The following is a 27,273-nucleotide window of genomic DNA, read 5'->3' on the forward strand; positions in this document are numbered from 1 at the left end:
GCGCACACTCCTCTATCAGCCTGAGCTGGAACAGTGAGCTCTGCCCCGGGAACAGCTGCAGAAGGAACTCGGGAGCCCCGCTGAAGCAGGAAGCCGATGCCAGGTTGTGGGCACTAAGCCCTGGGCCTCTGGTGCCATCTTGGATTCTCCACGACTGTGGTTTCTGCCACCGTGGGTCATACTGCTGTGTATATTGGAGGACGGCTGCACATGAACACTCTTGAGTAAGAAAGGGAGAGACCTCAGCGCCCTTACCCTGCTTCTTGCCAACCAAGTTCTCTTCCCCCTCCCAGGACAACAGCAGGTGTGTGGAGACAGATGCCTCTGGAAGGTCCTGGCTTGGATCCTTCCCGGGGTGCCTGGCACACAGTTGGCCCCCTTAAGGAGCTGTCACATTGCACTGTGTCCAGCTGACCCTCAAGCAACACAGGTTTGAAATATGGGTCCATGTAGACACGGGTTTTTTCAGTGGTCAGTGCTGCATAACCCAGGGGCTTGAATCTGCGAACACGGAACCAGGGACGTGGAAGAGCCCTGGAGACTGAGGAGCCAAGTATACAGAGGGTGACTGTAAGGTCCGTGACGATTTCCCTTCAGTTGTGCAGAGGGTCAGCACCCTGACCCCCACATTATTCGAGGGTCAACTGTTAACTGAATGTTTTCACACCAGTGACCACCTCCTTTAAGCTGCAGTGGGTGTATTCCTTAGACATTGTCTTCCAGATCAAAATGTAGATTCTGGCCCATCCCTCACCCTCCGACCATGCGTTAAGAGCCAGGGAGCAGTTAGGCAGTGAGACTCCTGTCACCTGAGCCAGCCGTTTGCACAGAGCCTTGGGTCCCAAAGCTTCTCCCGTGGAAGGAAAGGTACAGACAAAAGTTGCTGCAGAAAGGGTCCTGTGTCGAAAACACTGGGGCTGCCGGGTAGCTGAGAGCCTTCCGTTCAGTTCAATCAGTTCGGTCACCTTAGCACACGCGATATTTCTCAAAGGACGCTGACCAGGACGGTGTCTCATCCCCTGAGACCTACTATAGGAACGTGGGATCGCTGGCTCCAGGCGGGTCATTTCTAACCCATTGGCCCTCAGAGCAGAACACTCAGACCTTTTGTTAAAATTTCCCCAAGGCTCTTCAGCAAGGCCTGCCCCAGCACTGCTGGTGAAACGGACACTCTGTGAGGACGGGGCGGCCACCGTCCTGCTCACCGTGTGTGTCCTCCCAGCCTCGTACCCACAGTAACTGGTTATTTACTACCGTGGAACGAATTGTCATAAATGGCACCACAAATAGAATCAAACTCTGCTGCCGCCTACTGTGAATTTATTGAGTAGGGGCTGCGCCCGCCCAGGGCGGTCTGCCCGTACACAGGTCAGATGTATGTCCTGTCTCCATAGACCCCAGGGCAGGTGAGCCTAGCATCCAGCCAGAACAATCACATGTGAGATGTTAGCGCTGTCTGACTCTGCAGGACCACGTGTAGCGATGGAAGGGATGGATGCCACCAGAATGTGAGTACAAGACTGTACATATAGCACTGATCCTGATGGAGAAAATGCAGAGAGCCCCTAAATGCCTGTCAGAGAGGCAGTCCACCCTCTATAATGGAAGACTATATGTAGCTGGTAAAAAGAAAAACGCTTTTCTGCATCACTGCATATAACGTTGTTGAGTAAATTGTTGAGATAAGGGGGGAAACAGTTGAGAACAGATTATATACATCCAATTTATTTTTAAGTATATTTTCGTATGTGAGTGTATATATCCATATGCATTTTATGCCTGCTGATACATGAATTTTTAAAAAATCACATGGAAGGATATAAACCACACTGTTGTTACATCATAAAGCTGGGATTTGAGGAGGTACTAAGTTGGTTATTTTTTGCTTTCAACTTGTGAGTTATGTTTGAATTTTCATGTCAAGCATGTTACTTTTATTAATTGCAAAAATGCTAAAGATGGTCACCTTTGCAGGAGAAAATGCATCATAGAAAGTGATAAGTGGCAGAGGAGAAATCTTTACAGGTATTAGAACTCAGGGATAAGAGCTGCTTCTGACTAAAGAGAAGCATTTACCAGTCTTAACGTGGGAGACTTTGCACATGAACTTGACCGTGAAGCATCAGTAGGCTAGGTAAGATTCAATACTCATTATAGAGTTCACTCTGGAGGTCTTTACACATGTGAAGTGTCTCCTGGAGGGTTACTGTCAGACTGCCAGCCTCCTTCCTAGCCAGCTCCCCAATGTGCTCCTTTATCCAGAAGTTAAATCTGTTGACCCGAATTTGTCTTTTATTGTCCTTGTCATCCTATCTTGTCCTTGCTGCAGATAAATTAAGAGTTGAGTGGGTTTATAAGGAAGAGCATTCAAATCTTATGTGGATTGTATAAAGATTCTTAATAATCTTCATTTTCTTTGGCCCTGGGCCTCCATCCTAGGAGAATTGGAAGTATAAGCCAAGATTCATTCAACGTGGCATTAACTATAAGAATAAAAAAAAACTGAAATAGCCCAAATATCAAAAAGATATGAGTGAGCAGGGTATCTGAAGGGATCTATCACAGCCTTAAAGATATTAACAAAAAATTTTAAATGATTTGTTGGAAGATTATGATAAGTGCAAAAAAAAAAAAAAAAGCCAGAATACAGACTTATATTCAAGAGAGGCAAGTAAAGAAAAAGTCTGCCTGAAGCCCCCATATGTCAGAACTTCCTGTAAGAGGTTGAAGACACAAGTCTTTGTATCCGCGCTAACAGTCCAGCTTCCTGGCTTATGCTCTGGTCAGGCGTGAGGGACAAAGGAGAGATTGTGGGCCATCTTTTGGGTTATTTCTGATTCAGGTTGTATTCCACTGAAAGTTTTCCTACAATAAAGTTTAAGCACTGGGGACACTGCATCCAGTGCTTGATGAAGAAACAGGGAAACGGTTTGTTTCCCAGGGGCTCTGCAGGGGAGCTACGGGGTGGGAATCTGTGTGTGCGCTCAGTCGTGTCTGACTCTTTTTGACCCCAGGCTCCTCTGTCCATGGGATGGTCCCAGGCAAGAACACTGGAGTGGGTTGCCATGCCCTCCTCCAGGGGATCTTCCTGATCCAGGGATCGAACCTGCATCTCTGGTGGCTCCTGCATTGGCAGGCGGATTCTTTACCACTGAGCCTCCTGGGAAGCCCCGCTGTGGTGTAGAACCAGGCCCCAAACCCAGTCTGGCTGTAACTGCACGCTCTGGGTCAGTGCCAGGTCCATCCCGGGTTGGAATTCCTGAATTTAATCGAAATCCAAGCGGACTCTAGGCTGTGGGTCTCTTCACCCACAAGGTGGCAGCGGTACTATTAGCAGGATGCACTGTACGCATCCGGAAATTCAAGACTCAAACATATCGATTGAAGCACTTCCTTGGGGGAAGACAACAGTCCACGTTCAGGGAGCAGTAACCCGAGAGCACAGTCCCAGGCAAACCTGCTCTCATTCAGAATAAGTGTTTATTGCATAACCTCAGGGGTCTTGCATTGCGGGAAGTGCCAGTCACGTAAGATCCTGCCTTCTAGAGCTTGATGTTTTGTACTCTGCAAGACGTAAGTCTGCAGATGTTGGCGCTTTTGTGACGTGTTTCAGTGGCTGTGGACGTTGTCGCCTCAGGTCTAGCAGGCCTGGAAAGGTAAATGGGGAACCGTGACAACCTTTTAGTCCACATGCTGCTGGGGGGCTTGTGGTCACCTGCTGGCTGGGGCTGACCTGTCCCGGCCTGGTGAAAGCAGCAGTGGTGATGAAGGGTGGGAACGTACCTGTGTGAGTGGGGCTAGGGGAAGGGTGGGCAGAGGTCAGTAAGCCAGGCCTTCGGCTGCTTCTGGGAGGCCCGGCCTTGTCCTCCCACCTGCTTTCTGCTGCCCACGCCCTTCTCAAGCTCTTCTTCTTAATCTGGTCTGTGCACAGATCAGGGGTAACTGTCCTCTCCAGCTAAAGCTCAGCTGCAGTGACTATCTAGCAGCATCCACCAGAAGGCATCTTCCCTAGACGTCCATTGAAGCAGCCTCATTTTGAGAAATTTGGACATTAGGTGTGTGACTTTATATAAAGACGAGGCTTTGAAATAACCTTCCGGCCCAAGTTTGACTACAGAAGACATGAAAGATCTAACACTTGAATACACGTTCAAGGACACTGCATCCATTTTTAAACTGAAAATGTGGGGTGAAGGGGAACTGTGTGACCAAGTACGTTTTTTCATTTGCTTTGGGAATAGTATGATCAATGTGTCATTTTCAAAGTGTAGATCATTCATGGCCTATCTTTAAATCCAGACTTTTCAGGAGACTCAGTGGTAAAGAATCGGCCTGTGAAGCAGGAGAAACAGGTTCAATCCCTGGGGGAGGAAGTCGCAACCCACTCTAGTACTCTTGCCTGGGAAATCCCATGGACAGAGGAGCCTGGTGGGCCACAGTCCATGGGGTCACAAAGAGTCAGACCCAACAACAACATTTTTAATCCCAAGCCTGCTCCTGACAAGTGAGTTCTGAATGTAATCCTGACCTGCCTCGTGTCCAGTCCTGTGTGCGGGAAATATAGCCTTACTTCAACAGCGGCTTCCGTTAAACCTAATTTTTAAAGTAAGTCAACTCTGAGAATGATTGTTTTCTCAAACAAAATATCGGTGCCCTGGACCCTGTGTATTAACCTGGTTGTGTCTGCATTTGAGCTATAAACAGAATTTAAGCTCCATGTTCTTGACCTGCTGTTTTCATGAGAGAAACCAGGAGACTGGCCCGCCTTCCACTGAAGCTCCCAAGCAAGACAGAGCTGCACACCCAGTCCCCTCCAGTGCTGTCCGATGTGCAGGGACTGAAAGCCAGTAAAGGAATGAGACATCCTGTTTATTTCCTCATTGGCAGCCAGTTTATGAACAAGGCAGGGAGGATCTTCCTTGTTAAAGAATCTGCCTGCCATGCAGGAGACCTGGGTTCGATCCCTGGGTCAGGAAGACCTCCCGGAGAAGGGAATGGCAACCCACTCCAGTATTCTTGCTTGGTGAATTCCATGGACAGGGGAGTCTGGTGAGCTACAGTCCATGAGGTTGCAAAGAGATGGACACAACTGAGTGACTCACACCCCCCCCAAGCACAAGACTGGCACTGAGTTACTGGGGACCCCGAGGACCTGCTGACCTCAGGCAAAGGGGTCTGTGCCCCTAACCAGCTTTATGGAGGAAGGTGACACCACCTGGCTCCAAACTTTCTCACAGGGACATCACATCCTCTCTCGCTGGAGGCAGGTGACGGCCATCTCAGCTCTTTCTGCAGCACTCTGGACAGCCCGTTGCCTCTGCGAGTAACCGAGACTAACCCTCACGACACAGGCTCTGTCCTCCTTTTACCGGTGGGGAAACTGAGGCTGGGGACTGAAAGAGACTTAGTGACCCACCCCCCATCGGCAGCTTGTCTCGCAGAGCCAGGGACAGCACCCGGAGCTCCTCCTGATGGGGGCGCACCCAGTGGGGAACCAGGGTGGGATCGGCAAGCGGCAGAGCAGACCAAGTACAGCGAATCTCAGTCCAACAGGAAGGTGTCCTCAGCAGAACAAGGACAGCACTCAGGTGCCTGAGCTCATTAAGTTGCAGAGGACTTTGCTGCATCCCGAAGGGTTCACTGTCCTGCTTGTACCAAGTACAGGGAGCTGGCTTATTGTAGCAGCTGTGGGGCAAGACTGCCCTCTGGTGGGCTGACAGAGCATTGCCCCAGCCACATTCCAGTCTAAGGCTCAGGGTTGCTTTCCCGTGCTGTATCCGTGTAGTGATTATTTCCATGGAAGGAATTCAGCTTTCGTTCTTTCTCAAGCAGTCTGGCCCATAGAGGCTTTCTTGACCTCTGAGTACTCGCCATCGTTTGTCCATTTTACAGAAGGCTGGGTTTTCATTTTGGTCCCTTCCCCCACCCCTCACCTTTAGAGGAGTCTTGCTTCCCTAACAAGATTCAGGTTCCTAAAAGCAAGGATTATGTCTGATTTTTCCTCAGCTTCTACCCTGTTGTTCCCTTAGCTGGACATGAAACTAGAAGGTTCACCAGGATGGAAAGGAATCCTTTCCACCCCCCAGAAAAGAATCCTGCCGCTTCTCATTTGTTCCTAAAACATTTCATCTCTCATCAGTGGGTCCCCAAGTGGTTGAATCCTCAGCAAACTTTCAGAACTCAGTTTCCTGGGCCTCACTCCAGCCCTGCTGAATCAGGCTCTGTGGTCTGAGCCAGGAAATCTGCTTTACAAACTTCCCCAAGTGGTTTTTGATGTGCAGCCAGGTTTGGCAGCCAACAGCTCTAAATCCCCATTTACAATTATTTCTCGTAGCCTTTCCCCCGACCCGACAGCATCTCCAAAGGTCTTCAGCTCATGTCCGTTATTAAAACTGACCATTTTGAGATCCCTTTGGACATATTCACAGGCTCTCCTAACTGCAGGGCTGGACGACATGGGGAAGAAGGAGGACGGCAAGAGAAGGGCCAAAGGCATGTGCTTTTGTTGCCAGTGGCCCTGTGTTCATAGAAGAAATTACTGAAGCCAGTACCTTTATGCTGACGGGGCAGGTTGTCAGTCTGTAGTCTGATGTTAAGGCTTAGGCTGAAGAGGGAGACAAAGGTTAATTGAGTACCCAGGTATTTATTTTCACCATTTCTAACTCATCTAGTTCTCAGGTTCAACTGAACAAGGTGCTGTTGCCTATCCACCCCCACCCGACTCCCTATCCTCTCCTTTTTTTTTAATAAAAAACAGATAGGCAAGTTGAGGCTTGAGCTTCCCTGATAGCTCAGTTGGTAAAGAATCCGCTGCAAGGCAGGAGACCCCAGTTTGATTCCTGGGTCGGGAAGATCCATTGGGGAAGGAAAGGGAAAGGCTACCCACTCCAGTATTCTGGCCTGGAGAATTCCATGGACTGTATAGCCCATGGGGTCGCCAAGACTGGCATGCGACTGAGCGACTTTCCCTTCACTTAAGTTGAGGTTTAGGAAAGTTAGTAACTCACCCAGTCACCTAAGTTTGTGACCATCAGATTCTGCATTCGAATACAGGTCAGATTTCCAAGGCCAGCTTTTTGGGAACGTCCCTACATGCTCTTTCTCACTCTCCCAGGCCAAGCGAGCCGTGCAGCGGGGAGCCACTGCAGTCATCTTTGATGTGTCTGAAAACCCAGAAGCTATTGACCAGGTAAGCTCCTGGGGCCAGGCCAAGGCTGCAGGGCCCCTGAGAGAAGCACCTCCCTTACTTAGCCTGGCTTCTCACGGTTGTGTCACCTGGGTCTTCGGGGCCCTTGTGCTTGTCTGCCCTCATTAGTGATTCGTGTTTGCACGTCATCCTCCAAAGCCAGTGTGTCGAGAGGGGTTAAGAGCCAGGGAGCTGGGGGCTGGGAGGCATTGTTAAAGACCCTTCATCCTAAAACAGGGGGCATCCTCAGCTTCATCTGCCTGGGAGCCCCCAGCCTATGATGCTGGTGCTTGGGGATTTTCGAAAGGGAATTTCGTGTTCTTTTCCTCCAGCCTTTCTTTCTCTCTTTCCGGCTTCTTGAAAGTAATTACATCTTCTAAGGAGCACCTTCTCTCCTTGCTTAGCTGAACCAGGGCTCAGAAGACCCGCTCAAGAGGCCGGTGGTGTACGTGAAGGGCGCAGACGCCATCAAGCTGATGAACATCGTCAACAAGCAGAAAGTGGCGCGCGCGCGGATCCAGCACCGCCCTCCTCGAGTGAGCCTCCACTGCGGTCCTCCACCACCTGTCCCTTCCCAGCTTCGGCCTTTTTTTTGCTTCCGGCTTTTTCCCCATCTAAAATGCTGATGCGCCCCAGGGACCTGCAGGTTTATAGCAGATGTAAGCCCGGAGACCAGGGAAAGATTACCAGTTCTACTTGAGGGCATCTGAAAAGTCCTTCCAGAGATAGATGACTTGTGACCAGGTGTCTCTTCCACCCGGCGTCCCCCTGGGTGACCTCCTATCCTTTTTTCTCTTTTGTCCCATCTTCCCATGAAAGGCTGACTGAGGACTGTTCAGGGAAGGGCGCCCTACCCTCAGCTGCTTTTCCTGGGTCTCCCTCCTCCTGTGGGTCTTCACTAAGAGGATAAGGCCTGTGCTTCCTCCTTCCTGTGGAAGTGCATTACCAAAACCCCCTAACCTGTACTAGATTCTGGAAAAGGAAGCTTTCAACTGGGATCGGAGCTCACGACTTCCAGGTGGTTAATGAATAGCTTTGTCTTCTAGGCTTCTCTTAGTTGTGTTAAAGCTACGCTGCTGGCATCCTCTGCCCAACCTCAGGCTCAGGATTCTAGGAACCTGGGACAGGTGCCCCATAGATGGTTTATTTCCTCTTCCCAAATATTGGAATATTCACATAAAAGAGGATCCTTTTGCAAAATATACCCAGATGCTCGTAGCATTCAGTGAGCAAAACTCCACTCCAGTGGGCCAAATGCACATCCCAGATCAGGTGGCTGTAAGGTTTTAGGAGGCTGTATGCCATGAGGGAAAGGTAAGAACTAAAACTAGAGGGAGTTTGCAGAAGAACTGACTTGCTGGCTGCTTTTTAAAGGAAAAAAAGAGCGCTTTGGTAAATATGACTCACTATAGTGGAAGCTGATATTTGTGGAAGCAGCATACAATTTTCTGAGTTGTTGTAAACCATTAATTATACGGTTAGTAATCACTGTTCCCTCAAAACATGACACTCACTCCTTTGTCCCATAAATGTGATATTTGTGTTTATTTGGAAGGGCCTCTCCTGCCGGGTACAGCGGACTCTGCGCTGTTGCGCAGGGAGCTGGGCTCAGTGAGCAGAGTTCTCCCGGCTGTTAGGAGGCCTGGCTAAGACCCCGGCAGGCCTCCCCAGGCCGCACTGCAGGTACTCCCTGTGCCCGGAGAGCGCACCGTGCGCCTGTTAGCAGAAGCCCTGGCATGTCCTGTAAAGGAGGGGAAACGCAACCCAGTGGCTCCATCCCTCCGCTGACCAGAGCCGACCCAGCCTGTGTGCCCATCCCCGGCCGAAGAGCGCCGTGACTCACTATGTCTGTGTTCTGTTCCAGCAACCCACTGAGTACTTCGACATGGGGATTTTCCTGGCTTTCTTTGTTGTGGTCTCCTTGGTCTGCCTCATCCTCCTTGTCAAAATCAAGCTGAAGCAGCGACGCAGCCAGGTAATGGCCCCAGAGCGGCCCATCACCTTCATCCCCGAGGCCCCGCTGCCAGTGCAGACCAGGGCAGGGTCCTGACCCCACACTGCAGCCTCTCCCTGTTGGCGCAGAACCAGCAAAGATGGAGAGAAACCAGAGCAGAGCTCAGAGCACTGAGTTGTTTCTGTTCCAAAAGGGCCGGTCCTCTCAATACAAGGGCTGAGCACTGATGCTGTTTCCAGCCACGGGTTTTTCCAAAAAAATGTTTGAATGTTAACATGAAGCCCGAGAGTCTCGCTCCCCAGATATGATTAGGGGACCAGCAGGCTCAGCATCACCTGGGAGCTTGGGAGACGTGCAGAGTCTCATGCCCTACCCCAGACCTGCTGTGTCTGAATCTGCATCTACCAAGCTCTCCAGGCGATTCTCAATTAACAGAGGAACCACAATAGTGCCCTGGCTGACACAGCACTGCGTGCTTACGGGAAAGAAGGGTTTGGGGGCAGAGGGCAATGGAGGGACACTCAGGAGTCCAGACCCTCAGGGGTGTAGCAGTGTGACGTCCCCGGAGAGACACAGCGCCAAAGGTCGGGTGGGCCGTCAGCGACAGAGCAGCAGCTGGTGTCTGTCGAGCACAGTCAGTCTGCCAAGTGCTGAGAACCCCCACGCGTTGTTCGTTGGCCCTCGGGACATTCTTCAGTGAAGGGAGGAGCCCTTAGCCCAGAGCTGCTCAGAGCAGACTTGGCCAAATAACTCAAGCAGACCTCTGCCAGCCCCACTGCCTAGGCCAGTGTGGTGGGCGCTCGGGGGTCTGGAAGACCTGTGCTCTTGGGCCGTGGTCTCTCCGTGTTTAGTGACTCCTCAGCAGTCTGTCCTGGCCAGATGCAGACTGGCATTAGGCCGATGGTGGTCCCCCGGGGGGTGACCGCCACTGTTAACACAACCCAGACCCTCACACGGGCCATGTTCTGCCACACAGAATTCCATGAACAGGCTGGCCGTGCAGGCCCTGGAGAAGATGGAAACCAGGAAGTTCAACTCCAAGAGCAAGGGGCGCCGGGAGGGGAGCTGTGGGGCCCTGGACACACTCAGCAGCAGCTCCACATCTGACTGTGCCATCTGCCTGGAGAAGTACATCGACGGGGAGGTAACGGCGGGGGCGGGGCGGGGCGGGACCCGGCCCTTTGGGAACGAGCTGAGGATGAGGTGGACTGGCCCGCAGAGGGCGCACGGGACCCGGAAGGACAGGCCCCACAGGCCTTCCCCACAGCCTTGTGCCAGGCGTCCAGGGGGCATCCTGAGACCTTCCAACCGCTGTCCCCCCCGGAAGGGGGTGGCCACATGCACAGACACTCTCTCCCAGGGTCCTGGCTGAACCCAAGTTGATCAGTAATCTATGTAACTCTGGTTTTAGGAATATTTACAGTTAATTTACATTTGAAGAAAGTGAAAGTGTTAGTCACTCAGTGGTGTCTGACTCTTTGTGACCCCATGGACTGTAGCCCACCAGGCTCCTCTGCTGTCCATGGGATTTCCTGGGCAAGAATATTAGAGTGGGTTGCCATTTCCTTCTCCGGGGGATCTTCCTGACCCAGGGATCGAACCCGAGTCTCCTGCATTGGCAGGCAGATTCTTTACTGCTGAGCCACAAGGGGGGCAAGCTTCTTAAATTAATTAAATTTAAATTAATTAATTTACACTTATTAAATTGAGGGCAGGAGGAGAAGGGGGCGACAGAGGAGAGGGTTGGATAGCATCACCGACTCAATGGACATGAGTTTGAGCAAACTCTGAGAGATAGGAAAGAGTCAGACACGACTTAGTGACAGAACAACAAGCAGCAACACTTAATTTTCGCATTGCTCATCTGAAAACTCTGGAACTCAGCTTCATACAATCCTCTCCTAAAAGCTATGTGGAACACTTACACCCATTTTTACTTATAAAGAGACAAGGGAGGGGACTCCCCTGGTGATCCAGTGGTTACGACTCCACACTTTTTCTGCCAGGGGCTCAGGTTCGATCCCTGGTTGGGGATTTAAAATCTCACAAGCCAGGTTGGTACGGGAAAAAAATAAAGTAAGGACAAAGGATGTGCTATCTCCTTTGTCCTTCTAGCTTTTTTTCTGAAAATTTCAAACTTTCAGAAAAGTTGCAAGAATCATACAGTGAACACTGTTATCATTCACTGAGAATCACCCATTGTTAACATCTTCCTTCATCTGCTTCATCTCCTTCCGGGCAGAGGCACATGTAAACACACACATTTGAGGGGGTAAACCACTTCAGAATTAGTTGCAGGCGTTTGACGCCCCTTTGATGGAAGTGTCCTGCCGCTGTGTAGACTGCTGAATGAAAACCAAGGTTCTACAGAGGCCTCAGATGAACAGTCTCACACAGTCTCTACCTGCAGACTGCTTGAGTTCTCATCTGGGCCCAGGAGGGTTCGAGCTCTGTGATCTTAGGCGAGTAACTAACTACTCTCTGTGCCTCTGCTTATGACATGAGCCCAAGACTGGCCTGAACTCCAAGTAATCACCAAGGTCACGTGAGAAACTCTAGATAGGACTCTCGTCATGGTCAGGCACAGCCTTAGGGATTAGTTGGAATGTGACTACGTTTAGCTGGTCAGAGAATGGAAAATCAAAAGTGGCAAGTCCAGAGGGTGCTCTGGGCGCAGGAACTTTAGAGGCATTTCTGCCTGCCTCAGAACCCCATCACCTCCTCACCATGTTACAGACCACGTGCCCTCAGGTGAATGTTGAGGGTCCAGTGAAGGGAAAGGTGGGAGAACTTTGCCCCTTTGCTGTCCCACCTGTCAGTCATGAATCCCAGGCATCGTCCTTTCTACCCACCTCATTTTGGGTATCTGGAGCCAGCCACCATCCCAGAAATGCAAAAGGTTTTGGAGCGTACCTAGCTGTCCCTCACGCCCCAGGCTGAGCACCCTGTACGAGCACATAGCTCTGGCGGGCCTGTGTGAGTGGCCCGAATGTGAGTGCCCTCCTCCAGAGGCAAGAAGGGAGCCTACTTCCTCCCTTGACACCAAGCACTGTGGTTGGAGCTAAAGATGGGGATGGGGGAGCCTCTGGGCACCGCCACAGTGCACTGGGCTCCTTGGTCCACTCCGGCCCTGCAGGAAGAAAGAAGCATGTGCGGACCGCCCTCTGCCTGGGCCCACGTTCAGGCTGTGTGTCCTCTCTCCTGCCCCAGGAACTGCGGGTCATCCCCTGCACTCACCGCTTTCATAGGAAGTGCGTGGACCCCTGGCTGCTGCAGCACCACACCTGCCCCCACTGTCGACACAACATCATAGGTAACGCTCCGCTGCCTCTGTCCCTGCCAAGAAGCACTGTCTTTCCCGGGTGCCTAGTGGGAGTAGGACGGGCACCACGGGCTGGTGAGCTGGCAGACCACCAAAGCACTTCTGCCAGGACCTGGAGGCGCCGGGGGGCCTGGGGAGGTCTGCTGGAGGGTCAGCCTGGGTCTGAGCTCTGGCTTTGACACAACTGGGTTCCTGACCTTGGGCCCATAGTCTCTTAAGCGGCACAACAGTGGTGACATGTGCCCTGCCAGCCGGTTACCTCGGGGTCATGATGCTGTGTCAGTGTGGAGGTGCCTGAGGGCCCAGAAGGCAGAGTGCCCTCCCCGTAACTGTTTTTCCAAGAGGGTCAGGGCCTTTCCTCTCTTGTCTCGGTTGCTCTCTCTCGAGGCTCTTGTCATGCAGAGCAGCTAGGAGGTGGGAGATGGACCCTAATAGGAGTGACCACCCTGAGAGTGGACAAGCAGGAGGCCTCTGCCTGCGTGGCCAGGTTTGGTGAGAGCTTAGAATGGGCCAGAACCCCTCCAAGCCAACCACCTCAGTCTGCCCGTGTCTGCCCCTCTAGCCCTGGGCCCCGGCGTGCTCCGCGCGCTGACTTGTTAACTGCGCTTCTCCCCAGAACAAAAGGGAAACCCCAGCGCCGTGTGCGTGGAGACCAGCAGCCTGGCGCGCGGGCGGCAGCAAAGGGTGATCCTGCCGGTGCACTACCCAGGCCGCGTGCACAGGGCCGGGGCCGTGCCCACCTACCCCACGAGGACCAGCATGGACGCCCACGGGAACCCGGTCACGCTGCTGACCGTGGACCGGCGCGGGGAGCAAGGCCTCTTCCCGCCGCAGACCCCCGCCTACATCCGCAGCTACCCGCCTCTCCACCTGGACCACGGCCTGGCAGCGCACCGCTGTGGCCTGGAGCACCGGCCCTACTCACCCGCGCCCCACTTCCGCAGGCCCAAGTTCGGCGGCCGCAGCTACTCCAAGGCAGCTTGCTTCTCACAGTACGAGACCATGTACCAACACTACTACTTCCGGGGCCTCAGCTACCCCGAGCCCGAGGGGCAGCCGCCCCCCAGCCTGGCCCCCGGGGGCCCGGCGCGGGCCTTCCCCCCGGGTGGCGGCGGCGGCGGCAGCAGCCTGCTCTTCGCGCCCACGGCCCCGGCCTCGCCCCTGGAGAGCGGCAGCGCGTCCAGCTTCAGCTGCTACCACGGCCACCGCTCGGTGTGCAGCGGCTACCTGGCCGACGGCCCGGGCAGCGACAGCAGTAGCAGCAGCAGCAGCAGCAGCAGCTCGGGCCAGTGCCGCTGCTCCTCCAGCGACTCGGTGGTGGACTGCACGGAGGTCAGCAACCAGGGCGTGTACGGCAGCTGCTCCACCTTCCGCAGCTCGCTCAGCAGCGACTACGACCCCTTCGTCTACCGCAGCCGCAGCCCCTGTCGCGCTGGCGATGTAGGGGGCTCGAGCCGGGGCCCCGTCGTGCACCTCGATGGCTCCCCGGCCCCCGAAGAGCTCCCGGCGGCAGCCCGTGGCCCCGGCGCCGCCCGGGGGGAGCCCTGGCTCGGGCCCGCCTCGGTCTCGGCCTCTGCCTCGGGGGACCAGCTGTCCACCTGCAGCCTGGAGATGAACTACAGCAGCAGCTCCTCCCTGGAGCCCCGGGGGTCCCACAGCTCTACCTCACAAGGGGGGCTCGAGGCCTCTCCCGGCGCCGCCCTGGACCTCAGGAGGACCTGGAAGGGGGCCCGGGAGGGGCCGTCGTGCGCCTGCTGCTGCGAGCCCCCGGCCCCCGCCCCAGAGCCCGGCACAGGGGCTGCTGGGGGCAGCGCCTTGTACCTGGGTCCCCCGCCCTGTGAGGGGTGCGGCCCCCCGGGCGGGGAGCCACAGCCCGCGAGCTCCCAGGGCCTGTACGGCCTTCACCCGGACCATCTGCCCAGGACGGACGGGCTGAAGTACGAGGGCCTGCCCTGCTGCTTCTATGAAGAGAAGCAGGTGGCCCGCGGCCGCGGGGGAGGCGGCTGCTACACCGAGGACTGCTCGGTACGCGTGCAGTACACGCTGGCCCAGGACCCCCTGGCCGGCTGTCACCCTGGGGCCCGGGACCTGAGCCAGCGCGTCCCCATCATTCCGGAGGATGTGGACAGCGACTTGGGCTTGCCCTCCGACTGCCAGGGGACCTGTGGCCTTGGCCCCTGGGGGGGGACGCTGCCCGGTCCAGATGCCCTGTGGCCCCACAGGGGCCTGGGAGCAGCCCAAGAAGAGGAGCGGGTTCTGTGCTGCCCAGTCAAGGCACCACGGCCACCTGGCTGCCCTCCAGAGGATGTGGGGGTCCCCGGGGCCAGCTCCTCCAGAGCCCCCCGGGACACTCGGGAGTCCAGCGCCACAGCCCCCGAGGCTGCAGGTGAGAGCAGACGGGTGACAGCAGGCCCGGGCTGGGGTCTTCTCTCCCCATGGTCACTTCCTGGGTGACTTTCTTGGTGTGCTTGGCTTTAAACCCCATCCATACCTGGTAATTTTCAGGTGGTACTCCCCCACCTACCCCTTCCTCTGCACTCCAGACCTGTAGGCCTTGTGCATCCCTCACCTCTCCCCCAGATGCCCCGGACGTAGCCCACCCGACCCTTCGCACCCTCTCCTCCAGGGCTCCCCACCCAGATGCCCAGGCCCCAGCCCCAAGCCTGCCCTGCCCCTCCCACTTCAGGGTCCTGGGCTCCACGGTCTGTCTGTGAGAAACCTGTGGGCTGGTTTGCCCCTCATCCAGAAAGGGGAATCCCCCAGAAAAATGAAACTTAGCTAAAGACGTGCAGAATTCCAGTCCAGATCATTTATTATGAGGTTGGGCAGACATGGTCAAACTGCGATAACGTTTCCAAACATTTTGTCTCAGGAGTGAACGGTGGGCAGCCTAGCACCTTTGAGTAGCACTGGGACCATTCCATCTCCACAGTAAACCCCACAGGGTCTCCACTGCTCCCCACCCGCTGTCCGCTGCCAGGCCCATTCCCTCTCTCCAGGGTGAAGGTAGTAGCCTTCTGACTGGTCTCCTCTGGCTGATCTTGCCCTCTGTTCCACGTTGGCGGCACAGTTGTCTTTTTTTAAACATTAAGTCTGTCTTTACACCAGAAAACCCCTCACGGACTTGCCTTACCCTCTGAATTTTAGAAATATAGACCCCTCTCCCAGCTGTGTATGATCAGGCCCTGCCAACCCCTCTGACCACCTCCTGCTTCCCTCCTCATTCATGATGTCATCCACCCCATGCCCCCATCCTGTTCCCCTAACATGCCAGGCGGTCCCAGCCCCCAGGTGCCTCTGCCGCTTCTTTCCTGCGGATCTCAGCTTAAGCGCCCCCAGGGGATGGGCCCCTGGGCCCCTTGCCTGGTCCCCGCACGTGGTGCCCAAAGGCTGCGGGGCCGGCCCCCTCCCCTGACGGTGGTTCTCTCTCTCCCAGGACTGCTATCTCGCCCGGTGGACAGCAGTGGCCCTGGAGCCTGAGCTCGGAAGGAACTCTTCCGTGGAAATGGGAACTGTATGGAGACTCCAAACTCTGACTTCCTACAGAAAAAAAGAAAACAAACAAAAAAAATTTTTTTAGCTTTGACAAACACAAAAGTGGTAATAAAGAGAGCCCTCCTTCTCAACCCAAAATGTGAGCCACCTGTGGCAACCCCTTCCCCCCCCCCCCATTAACAAACCAACAGACAAAATTCTGAGTCTTTTGCCTCTTTTGATAACATGTTACTCTTCTGTTTTGTAAAGCGTGTGTGCTTGGGGTTCCGAGGTGTGTGGGATTGACTTCTCTGCTTTTTTTTTTTAAGATAGTATATGTAAATGTAAAAAGTTATTTAAATATATATTTTAAAGAACCCTAACTGCAAACTTTTGCTGGAAAAAAAAAAATCACTGCTGCATTAATTGAACCACATCATGTGTAGATACTGTTGTCTCCCTGGAGGGAGCTCAGGCCTTTGAAAAGCTCAGGGCTACACCTGCCTTAGAAAATGAACCAGAAACTTGAAGTAAAGCTAGTTGATATGGGTACAAACTCTGAGGAACAATGCAATGCTGCCTCTTTCTTTCTCGTGGCAAATCCCAACGTACAAAGCGTCAGGCCTCCTCGGAAGCCAGGCCTGTCCAGCCCGCACCTGCAGGCCGCTGATGGCAACAGCCGGGGGTCGGGCGGAAGGTCTGCCACACTGGGGAGCCGGGACAAGCCATTGCTATGTAAGCCCCGGGGTGACAGGGACGATTCTGCGCAGTGTCCTCAGTCTGTTCCCTCTGGTCCGCGTCCTAGATAGAAGGACAGAGCCCTGATCTTGGGCTTCCCGCCACTGGCTGCAGAGATGCTTCGATGTGCGGTGTGGGGACAGACACCCAGGAGGAATGAATGTACATGGCTTTGCAGCCTCGGTGTCTGATCCAAGTTGGGGGAGGGGAAGGATGGAGGGCACTGGCGCAGAGTGGGCTTGTGCGCATGCGTCCCAGCGGGCGCGGCCACGCCCCCGGACTGTTCCGACTTTGGGATGTCTTCCTAGGGGTGCGTGGCAGGGACCCCATAGGGTCTGAGCTCCGTATGAAAGGTTCCCATCCCATCGCTTCAGGGTTGTTCAGCCCTCTGCCTCATGGCTGAAATTGCTCATCTCGTCTGCAAATGTCTACTATCCTTTCAACCTAATGCACTATTATGTATTGATTCTCCATGAGACAGAGAGAAAGAGACTATCAGATAGTTTAGCCCCAAAGGGTAGGTTTTTGTATAGTGCTCCAGCCTTTCGTTGTTTCCTGTTGTTGTTGTTGTCGTTTTAAGAGGGAGGGAGAGTTTAAAAACCCAATCCGTTTTCTAAAAGATGTTTCCATTTTAAAAGGGAGAATCTATTTAAAGCTATTTCAGATCAGGGATCATTAACCTGTTTGTCCAATGTATTTCTTGTCCTTAAAAAAACAAGTTTGTTTTTTTTTTTTTAAGGAAACTAATCACTTTAGCCCTTGTGTCTGCTAACTCTTCTGGTCATTTCTGCTTATTCATTTATTCAGCAGATGTGTGTTTGTTGTCATCTGAAATGCTCATCTGCCGAATAGGAACCTTGAGTCCTGGCCCCCCCCATAGGTGGGGAAGCGGAGACCTCTGCCAGGGGGCTGTAAGACTTTTCTCCAGTCTGCCCCAGGGGAGATCAGCCCAAGGTCTGCACCAGAACATTTTGAATGAGAATCTTATTGAATCCCTTTCTTAAAAAGCCCAGCTGTGATGAGGACATATACTTAGTTCTGGCCAAGATTTGTCAGAAAGAAATCTCAGCATCAAACGATTGAACCTTCTGCCCCTTAAGGAGCTCACTGTGGTGAGATTTGTCCCCCAGCCTCCGCCGTTGGACATCCCTCTGGGGCAACCCCCCAGCCCCACCTGTGCCTGGCACACCTGTTGGTGAGGGTGTGGGTAGCGCCTGAGTGGGTGACGTGTGATCTGGGCCGCCTTTATTCCTGGGGCCGAGAGTAACAGCTGCAGAGGACAGCAACTTGCATAGGGAACAGGTGGGGGCTTCTAACATGAACTACAAAAAGCAGCTTCTCATTGTTGAGATTCTGTTTGTTTGTGGGTTTGTGTTTTTTGTTTGTTTTTAATGCCTTTGAGTGCATATTCTCTTTGTCTGAAACCCAATCCCCCAAAGTGGCTTGCTTTAGTCCCGACTGGAAAAAAAAAAAACCACTCCTCAACAGCCTTAAGCAATAAATGGATGAGGAGAACATGTGGCTTCAGCTGGGCTTATTAGAATAAATGTGTCCAATTTTCATTTGAAAAGAGCAGTAACTACAGATGGCAAAAGAAACACATTTAATTTTCATATTTTATAGGGTGGTAGAAACAGAAGAATGAATTTTTCAGACGTTGAAATCTCTAACCATTGTCTTAAATCTGTGTTGGGTCACAAAGCATAATGACCTAACTATATTGCCTCACTGTTCAAGTCAAAAGAACTGTCTTCTTTGAAGTCGTAAGACTCCAATAATGATAAGTATCTTTTCTCAGTGGCCTCTCCGTGTTGTGTGGGGGTTATGTAGATGTGGAAACTGGAAGCCTCAAATCTTCCATTGAGAACCACCCCCTACACACACATACCCCTGAGCAGGACTGTGACTGTTGGGCGTGGTCCAATGGCCCAGCCTTGGGTGTAGGGAAGCCATGCAGATTGAAGAGTGCTGGAGCCAGTGAAAAATGGGGGTTTGGGAGTTCTGGTCCACCAGGTACCTCTTTGTGGACACAGCCCTGGGATGCTGGCCTTAACTCTCCGTCTCTTTGCCTTTCCCTTACCTTGGCCCTGACCCTAACCCACGCCATTTTATAAAGCTCCTTCTGCTGCCCACCACCCACACCCTCCCTCATGTGCTGCTAGCCCCTACTCAAAGCTCATGCAGGACTAATGCTTTTAAAATGAGGTCTAAAAAATAATTACTAATCAAGAGTATTATTTTTTACACAGAACTGCCTTTTTCTATTCTTTATATAAACTCTATTGTATTGGTCTAACAAGGCACTATTTTAAAATGTTTTTTTAAAAAAATATTTCTCCCATAGCACTTAAAGATATTTTGTAAAGACTTTTGCTGTAAAGATTTTGTAATAGAATTGTCTAAGGGCTCCTTCTCCAACATTACCATTTTTAAAAAATGTTTTAAAGGCTAGAAAACAACTTATGTATATTCTGTATATGTATAGCAGCACATTTCATTTATGGAAATATGTTCTCAGAATATTTATTTACTAATATATTTATCTTAAGCCATGTCTTATGTTGAGAGTGTGACATTGTTGGAATAATCATTGAAAATGACTAACATGAAGCCCTGTAAATACATGATAATTGCACACAGATTTTTCATATTTGCCGACCAAAAATGATTTAAAACAAGTTGTAGTCTTCTATGGTTTTGTAACAAATTGTACAAATGACTGTAAAAAAAAAATACAATTTTATCAAGTATGTGTTATATGTTGTGGTTGCTCTGTTTGGTAAAGGTCTTACAGATGCCACAAAGGAGACCTGTGCGTGAAGCAGTGCCTGTCACCCACGGGGGCGTCTGTGTAAACAGAATTCAGGTAACTGGGGATCCGGGTGATGTCCCAGGCGAACATTTGTGATTATGTCCCTGGTGGTGGTGGCAAGTTTTCTGCTTAGCCCTATGTGTGTGTGTGGCAGGAAAGCGGGGAATCCCAGGAGCCTACCTATTAAAAATGGGGACTATAGGCTGGATGTAACCATCAACTTCACCTGCCAAGCCTTTTCCTACTTGGAAGACTGAGGCCCTCCAGCCCCTCTTTAAGGAAAAGGGACTTGTAGGAAAAAGGCTTACGTGTCCAGCCTAGAAATGACCAAACCCTGAAGGTGGAGAGGGGGCCCTGCGTCTAAAGTGAATCTTCTACCCATCCGTGCTTGCTTCCCCCGTGCCCCGGGGAAGGTAGTCACTGATCTGTAAAGCGCTCTGAGATCACGTGGAAGGTGCAAAGCAGTGTTTATTTTTCAGACATCCAGCAGAGAACATCCTAATCCTGTGAGCTCCGGTTCCTATTTCTCACTCTTGAGCTATTTCTTGGGCACAGTCTCCTCTATAGGCTCCTCGTGGACTTCCAGCCACTTCCTGCCCAGCAGCGAGTCTTTCTGATCATCTTTGGGGGCGGCAGCCTGTCTGCACAGAGCCTCCCAGAGCTTTTGTTTGATGGCCTTGCCCAGCTCCAGGCTGTACCTCTTGGGGGTCCCAGAAGGATTCCACAGCATGGGCTCTACCACAGCATGGTACAGAGCCCGGTAGCCCTCAGTGGGGAGGCTGTGGATGACTAATGCATCCTCGGACAACTGCTGCCTCTTCCTGGTTTCGGGAAACGAGGCTCGGCCCTTCCAGGACACTGTCCCTACGTCCCAGGGTAGTGCTTGGGTGGCGGCCACATGTTCAGCATATCTGCTCTCAAGATCTTGGCAGACCTACGCTTTTTTCTCCTTTGAACTCTCTTTACTCTAGCCAGGAAGAAAGCAGAGAAGTCAAAACTAAAACTTGAGAAGGGAGCTCAGAATAATTATCTGGGATTTGTGTCCCCGAGTCTTGGTTACAGCCACAACCAACATTTGTCTAGCATGCTCTAGTTTACTGAATTCCTTCAGGGATGCCTCTGTGAGCGATTCACCACAACACTGGAAGGTCAGCGGGAGAAGGCTCTAAAGGCACAGAGCTGGCCCAAGGCCACACAGCCATTGGGTGGGCCATGGCTGTCACCTGCAGAGTGCCACACAGGACCTCAAGCATCTAATCTGCGCCAGACTTGGCTCGAAAACCGTTTGCGTGTACTAACTCATTTCATCCTCATGAAACCCTATGAAGGAAGGGCTGTCACTCCCTGTTTTATAGATGACAAAAGCCAATTACAGTCAGAGTTGGGATCAGAACCCTGAGTGACTAGCTCCAGGAGGCATTCTTTTTTTCTTTTTTTAATTGGAATATAATTACCCCGCTTTCCTGGTGGCTCAGTAAAGAATCTGCCTGCAATGCAGGAGACCCGGTTTGAGCCCTGGATCAGGAAGATCCCCTGGAGAAGGGAATGGCAACCCACTCCAGTATTCTTGCCTGGAGAATCCCAAGGACAGGGAGCCTGGTGGGCTACAGTCCAAGGGATCGCAAAGAGTCTGATATGAGTGAGTGACTAACACTTTCACTTTCTTCATAATTGCTTTACAATGTTGTATTGGTCTCTGCTGCACAATGAAGTCAATCAGATACATATGCATACATTCATCCTCTCCCTCTTGGACCTCCCTCCCACCTCACCCCCACCCCCGCTGCCATCCCACCCCTCTAGGTCATCACGGAGCACCAAGCTGAGCTCCCTGTGTTATGCAGCAGGTTCCCGCAGGGTGCCTCTGAGCTCTGCTGGCCATCATGGAGTAACAGAGCTGGACTCAGATCAGGCCTCAGGATGCCAAGTTCTCCATGTTCAGATTTATAGCTAGATCTGTGGCTCAGCTCTGGGGTTCAGGCGTGTGTCTCTGAGCCTTTCTCATCTTCATTTTCCCTTCACATCAAGTTCCTTTTGTCTCTGCTTCTGAAAACCACTTTATCCTCCTCCTGAGCTGGGCCGAGGGTACATGGGCATGACCCCAGATCTCGTATTCTCCACTGTATCACACCCCCACCCCCATCCTCACTCCCCCCACCCCCACACGCCATCTTTAACTTCAGGATTTCCTCTTCTTCGTGGGAATCCCTAGCTTACCTTTCCCTCTTCCTACTCTGTCACATTTCCTCCACTACCAGCCCTCTCCTACCTCATTGATGCCTCCTGCAGGCCTCCTGCACCTGGGCGAGCCTGGCCACTGCCCTGCTGGCTGCTTGCTCTTGGAACTGATGGAGTTTCTTGTTCCGCCCCACTGGGTGGTTTTCACTGTTGCATTGTCCCTGGGCTTTAATCTCTTGAAGGGTTTTGTGTCTCCAAACTTGGGTGGCACTGGGCAGCATTTCTCTTTCAGCTGTCGCCTGAGCACCAGTTTCACCAGGGAGAAGGAAGTGGCAATTACTGGGTCCTTTACAACTTCCCAAGAAGAAGTGGGACCTGGTGTGGGGGCACTGGTGTTCGGCTCAGCACACGTTCTGGTTGTCCAGATGTTAGTAAGAGCTGGTGAGTCCACAAAGCAGTCCTGGAGCCTGGTGTTGAGTAAGATAGACTGTCGGAGTCCATAGGCAGGGATGCTGGGGTCTCGTCTCACATAGATTGGATGCTAGAATCAATAGGGGGAAAGAATAAAAAAGACCAATTCTCAAGCTGAGACTAGAAGGTCTATTTTGGAGGTAAAGTACTAACATCTTTTTAAAGACCGTTCCTTCCACAAAAACTCTTAGAAACCTTTCTACACATCCTCTCTCCTGCTCGCCAAAGCCTTTTGTACCAAGTAGGAAAGCAGTAGTAACCTCACAGTGATGGTCAGGTTCTCAAAGAACATAGCATGCTTGCCCTGGAAGCGGAGGGAGGGTTGGGAGCATTTATAGAGAATTAAAAGCAATTTCTGTCTCCTGGAAAGCTGAGGGAAACCACAGTGGGAGAGGAATGGGAGACAGGATCACTTGAGCTGCCTATATAGAGCTGTAGCCAGTTCTCAACTCTGCTGCAACCCAGAAATGACAGCAGGTAAAAATCCCGCCAAGTCCTGAAATCGCTTCTAACCAGACTGCCATGAGCCAAGAAAAGCTGCTAAGCAGGGAAATATACTCTGGGGTCTATAAAGGCAAAAGCACAATGTAAATGATGCTGGCCTCCATTTCCCAGGACCAGCCAAAAACAAGAGAACAATTTGGAGAGATTAGAATCACACACTTAAGAGAGACCTGGCTTTCTAAGAAATGTCATCTATAATAAAATAAAATCACCTTACCATATTCCAGTTGCCTTAAACTTTATTTTAGCTAGCCTAGTGGGGGAAAGAAACATGTATTTCCTTTTCCCTTTTTCTCTTTTGTTTTGTTTTGCTTTGCTTTGTGTTAATATTTCTATCATCTGTCTTTCTCTGACTCAGTCATGCATGGGCAAACTGCTGTTTGTTTAGATTTTGGCTCTCATGAAGGCAGTTTTGAACCATTATCTCTAGTATTTGTGATGTCACTTTGGTTTGTGATGTGGGTGTGGGTAGGTGTTGCATCATCAGATTTTTATAGTTGATTTATGTTGGAAGAAGTCCTATTTTCTTGTTCTTACAGCCTCAGGAACTTCTCTAGCCCTCTTCTCCCTCAAAATGGCTCGGGTGGATTTTGAAGGTCCTGACCTTCTTGAGAAGCACCCTCTGCACGCAGCATACTCAAATATGCAGACCCAATCTGTGGGTACAGGTAGCGAGATGTATCCTTACCAGTGCACATAAAGAGGGTACTGTTACGTTCTCAGAACGGCTGCCAAGGTTAGGGACCAGAAATGAAAGAACACGTTCCTGCAGCTCTGGGCACCTACCTCTGCCCGCGTGTCTCTCCTAGGGAGACTACATGGTTTCTGGAATGTGGTTTTATTTTACATCCCGTGGCAAATGCAGTAATTAGAGCTGTTAGCGGTGTCAAGGGCTTGAAACAAGAACAAAGACGCCTCTTCCTGGGAACTCTTGGGCAACACTGAGCTCCTTATCAGGTGCTCGCCCCATTGGTGGTTTTGATATTTCATGAGCAGAATGCCAAAGGAGGCTCCCTCCCCGGGGGAGGAGGAGAGCGAAATGATGGAAAAACAGAGTATGAGTCTGGCAGGAGTTCCTGGAATCACACGTGTTGCCTGCTTGATTTTGTTTGTTTGTTTGTTTTTGTTTTCGTCTCTGGAGTGACTCAAAGTCGCAGGCAGACCGTACCGCAGGCCACCATGGAACCACCTCCAGGCCGCTGGCATCTGGACCCACAGATGCTCAGGAGGACAATGGGGCCCATTCAGTGGCGGAGCCTTGGCCTCACCTCCTGAGAGGTGGGTCAGTTTTAGAGCAGGGCATCGGAAAGGGTTTGTCTCTGGGAAGGGTTTGCGAACGTAATTTGGCGAGCCCCGGAGAAGTGCGGCTGGCTCTGGGGCTATGGTCTGCCTTTATTCCGCACTGTGGGAACAGAAGGGCAAGACGCAGGGAACCGCGCCTCTGTTTCCCTTGCTCCTTCCCCGTCTTGCGGTTGACTCTTCCTCACCACCTCGTTCCAAACACTCAAATGTATTTCCTTTCCTGGGCCTTTGACTCAATCACCGCTCTGCCTCTTGGAGCACTCAGAATCTCTTTCTAGCACAGAGCTCTTCACACAGATGGCAGCTGATACATACTCTTCAAGCTCCATTAAATTCTGTCTTCTCTCCCTTCCGTGTAACTCCCTTCAGTTGACACTGTCCCAAGAGTAACCCTCATGTTCTTTACCAATAATTCAGAGTAATTTGACGCATGCTATTGCTCCTATTTCTGTAAAACCTGTGTTGATTGGATGCTCACTATAGTCCAAAGCATGGCTCTAGACTCTTTCCCAGCATCATCTACCATCTTCTTTTTAAAAAACAAAAACAAACGTATTTATTTGGCTGCCTAGGGTCTTCGTTGCTGCACGCAGGATCTTCATTCTGCATTGTGGCATATGCAATCTTTAGTCGCAGCATTTTGGATCTAGTTCTCTGACCAGGGATTGAACCCAGGCCCCCTGCATTGGCAGCCCGGAGTCTTAGCCACTGGACCACCAGGGAAGTCTCTCCCCATGGTTTTAGAAGTTGTCTCGAATGTCCCCTGCTGTGTTAGGTGGACAGGGAAGTGGGTATAAGTAACTAGTCTTTAACAGAGGTTGTTCCACTGAAGGTTGTTCAGAAGTATAAAATCAGGATGGAAAGACTCCATTTGGTCCAGGGTCCTGAAACCATGGCAAGATTTTCCATCGTTGGTGCCAATCCTTGGTCCAGAGAACTTGGGGTTGAGGCCGTAGGGCTTCCGTGTTGCGGAAAGATCTGTCCCTCAGTTTGATTGGCCAATGAACCTTTTTTACTGTGCTGAGCTAAGTCTAAATAACTTTTACTTTCCACCCATCCTTTGGAGCTCTTCTTCCTGACATATCTAAATCACTGCTTCTATTTGCAAACACATCTGCCCTTCTCTGATGTTCAGCCAGGCTCTCCTCGCTGTATTTTTAGCTCTGTTACTCTTTCTTCTTTCTTCTTTCCCTTTGCTACCCCTCTTCTCTGTAGCTTTTCTTAGCTCCTAGTCTCTTTCTGGAGGGTTGGTGAATAAAGAGGAGGTTGAGCCGATTCATGTGAGCTCTCCTCTTCCTCCTTCATGACCCATCCTCAAGTTCTGATGGAATTTAGTTGTTTTTAATTTCCGCAGAAGATGTTTTTAACACCCAAGCAAGTAAACTTCCACACCCATATGGGAACACATCTGAGGTTCGTGATGTAGAAGTTTTAGGAAAGAAGAGAGAAACTCTGGATGAGAGAATTTGTAGATTCCTGAGCCGTGATGCAAACTCAGAGGACCAGTGATTTAGACCACATGTGCCGAACACACACCTCTCATGGCCAAGTATGTGAAATGAGGGTGTCCTGCCCACCCTGCCAACCCCTTCTCACCTGGCTCTGGGTTCTCAGACGTGGCCACCAGATGCCCCACAGACATCTCTAACTCATCATGTTCAAAGCCAAATTCTTTTTCTCCCTCCACCTCCATCAGAAAAGACAAACTTCTCTGCTCCATTACTAGTTGCCTGACTCAGAACCTGGGAGACAGGGTCAGTAACAGTCCTGTGCTGAGGTGAGCCTGAGACTAAAGGAAAATCAGGACTCTAGATCCTGATTTTATTTAAAATTTTAAGATTCTGTTCATGAGTTTTTTTGGCATTCATTTAGAGTTTTTAAAGATATTTCATTTAAACGTAATCCACTGGGACTTCCCTGGCAGTCTACTGGTTAAGACTGTGCTTTCAATGTAGGGGATACAGGTTCAATCCCTGGTTGGGGAAACTAAGATCCCACATGCAACATGGCACAGCCAAGAGATTTATTTAAAAAATTTAAAAAGTACATAAAAACACAGTCCAGGGCTTCCCTGGTGGCTTAGTGGTAAAGTATCGCCTGCCAATGCGGGAGACAAGTGTTCACTCCCTGATCCCGGAAGATCCCACATGCCTAGGAGCAATAAGGCCTGTGTGCTGCAACTACTGAGTCCTGGCTCTAGAGCCTGGGAACTGCAACAACTAAAGCCCATGAGCCCTAGAGCCCGTTCTCCACAAGAAGAGGAGCCTCAGCAGTGAGCAGCCCACACACTGCAATTAGAGAGTAGCCCCCAGTCTCCACAACTAGAGAAAAGTCTATGTGGCAACAAAGACCCAGCAAGGCCAAAAATAAAATAAATAAAATAATTTTCAAAAACACAGTCCATTAAATATATTTAATATATTTATTAACTATATTTAATAACTTAATTTTATATTTTATAACTTGATTAAATATTTATCTTGATTCCTGAGTCTGGGGCTGAATTGCTTCAGTTGTGTCTGACTGTTTGTGACCCTGTAGATCGTAGCCCGCCGGGCTCCTCTGTCCATGGGACTCTCCAGGCAAGAATACTGGAGTGGGTTGCCATGCCCTTCTCCAGGGGGTCTTCCTGACCCAGGGATCGAACCCGCATCTCTTACATCTCCTGCACTGGCAGGCAGGTTCTTCACCACTAGCACCACCTGGGTTTGGGGGCCCCCTTAAATCTTGTACTTAAAGCCAATGCCTCACTCACCTCACCCTAATCCCAGCCCTGGACCACTCAGGGAGCATTGGTTGCTGCTGCTGCTAAGTCACTTCAGTCGTGTCCGACTCTGTGTGACCCCATAGACGGAGGCCCACCAGGTTCCTCCTTCCCTGGGATTCTCCAGGCAAGAACACTGGAGTGGGTTGCCATTTCCTTCTCCAATGTGTGAAAGTGAAAAGTGAAAGTGAAGTCGCTCAGTCGTGTATGACCCTTAGCGACCCCATGGACTGCAGCCCACCAGGCTCCTCCATCCATGGGATTTTCTAGGCAAGAGTACTGGAGTGGCTTGCCATTGCCTTCTCCGGCATTGGTTGCTAGACCCCAGGCAGTGGGACTTCATTGAGCCCTACAAAGACAAGAAGGCAGTTCACCATGGTGGGTGATGAGGTGTGTGGTCCTGAAGTCCCACTGCCTGGGGTCAAAGCCCAGCTCCACCACTAGGCAACCTTTGGGCAAGCCATTAACCATCTCTGTATGAGGGGGTTGGTAAGGGTGCCTCCCTTGTAGGGTGACTGTCGTACAAGCAATGTGATGACAAACCCTGCACCCTGCCGAGAGCTCAGTA

The 27,273-nt window shown here is 51.4% G+C and overlaps 2 protein-coding genes across 6 annotated transcripts in view; one reads left to right on the plus strand and one right to left on the minus strand.

The window, feature by feature from the left end:
- Positions 1 to 27,273, plus strand: part of ZNRF3 (zinc and ring finger 3) — a 160,819-nt gene that overhangs the window by 129,116 nt on the left and 4,430 nt on the right. Inside the window, exons 3-10 of one of the 5 annotated variants that reach the window (XM_088828303.1) lie at positions 7,115 to 7,189; positions 7,591 to 7,722; positions 9,051 to 9,161; positions 10,117 to 10,284; positions 12,351 to 12,453; positions 13,079 to 14,848; positions 15,899 to 23,917; positions 25,296 to 25,718. In XM_088828303.1, coding sequence (XP_088684429.1) covers positions 7,115 to 7,189; positions 7,591 to 7,722; positions 9,051 to 9,161; positions 10,117 to 10,284; positions 12,351 to 12,453; positions 13,079 to 14,848; positions 15,899 to 15,942 — 2,403 coding nt within the window. In that variant the 3' untranslated portion in view covers positions 15,943 to 23,917; positions 25,296 to 25,718. Of the gene's footprint in view, positions 1 to 7,114; positions 7,190 to 7,590; positions 7,723 to 9,050; positions 9,162 to 10,116; positions 10,285 to 12,350; positions 12,454 to 13,078; positions 14,849 to 15,898; positions 25,719 to 27,273 lie in introns of all 5 variants that reach the window. The other 4 variants (XM_088828304.1, XM_055405043.2, XM_055405045.2 and 1 more) reach the window with 4 other exon arrangements.
- C19H22orf31 (chromosome 19 C22orf31 homolog) lies at positions 16,555 to 25,661 on the minus strand. Its single transcript, XM_088827863.1, is given in 7 exon segments — positions 16,555 to 16,737; positions 16,841 to 16,978; positions 17,849 to 17,944; positions 19,968 to 20,453; positions 21,756 to 22,205; positions 23,808 to 23,845; positions 25,538 to 25,661. Coding segments are annotated over 7 exon segments (1,515 nt in total).

Source organism: Moschus berezovskii, chromosome 19 (genome assembly GCF_049115385.1).
Source record: "Moschus berezovskii isolate FMDL1 chromosome 19, NW_MosBer_1.0, whole genome shotgun sequence".
NCBI lineage: Eukaryota > Metazoa > Chordata > Mammalia > Artiodactyla > Moschidae > Moschus > Moschus berezovskii.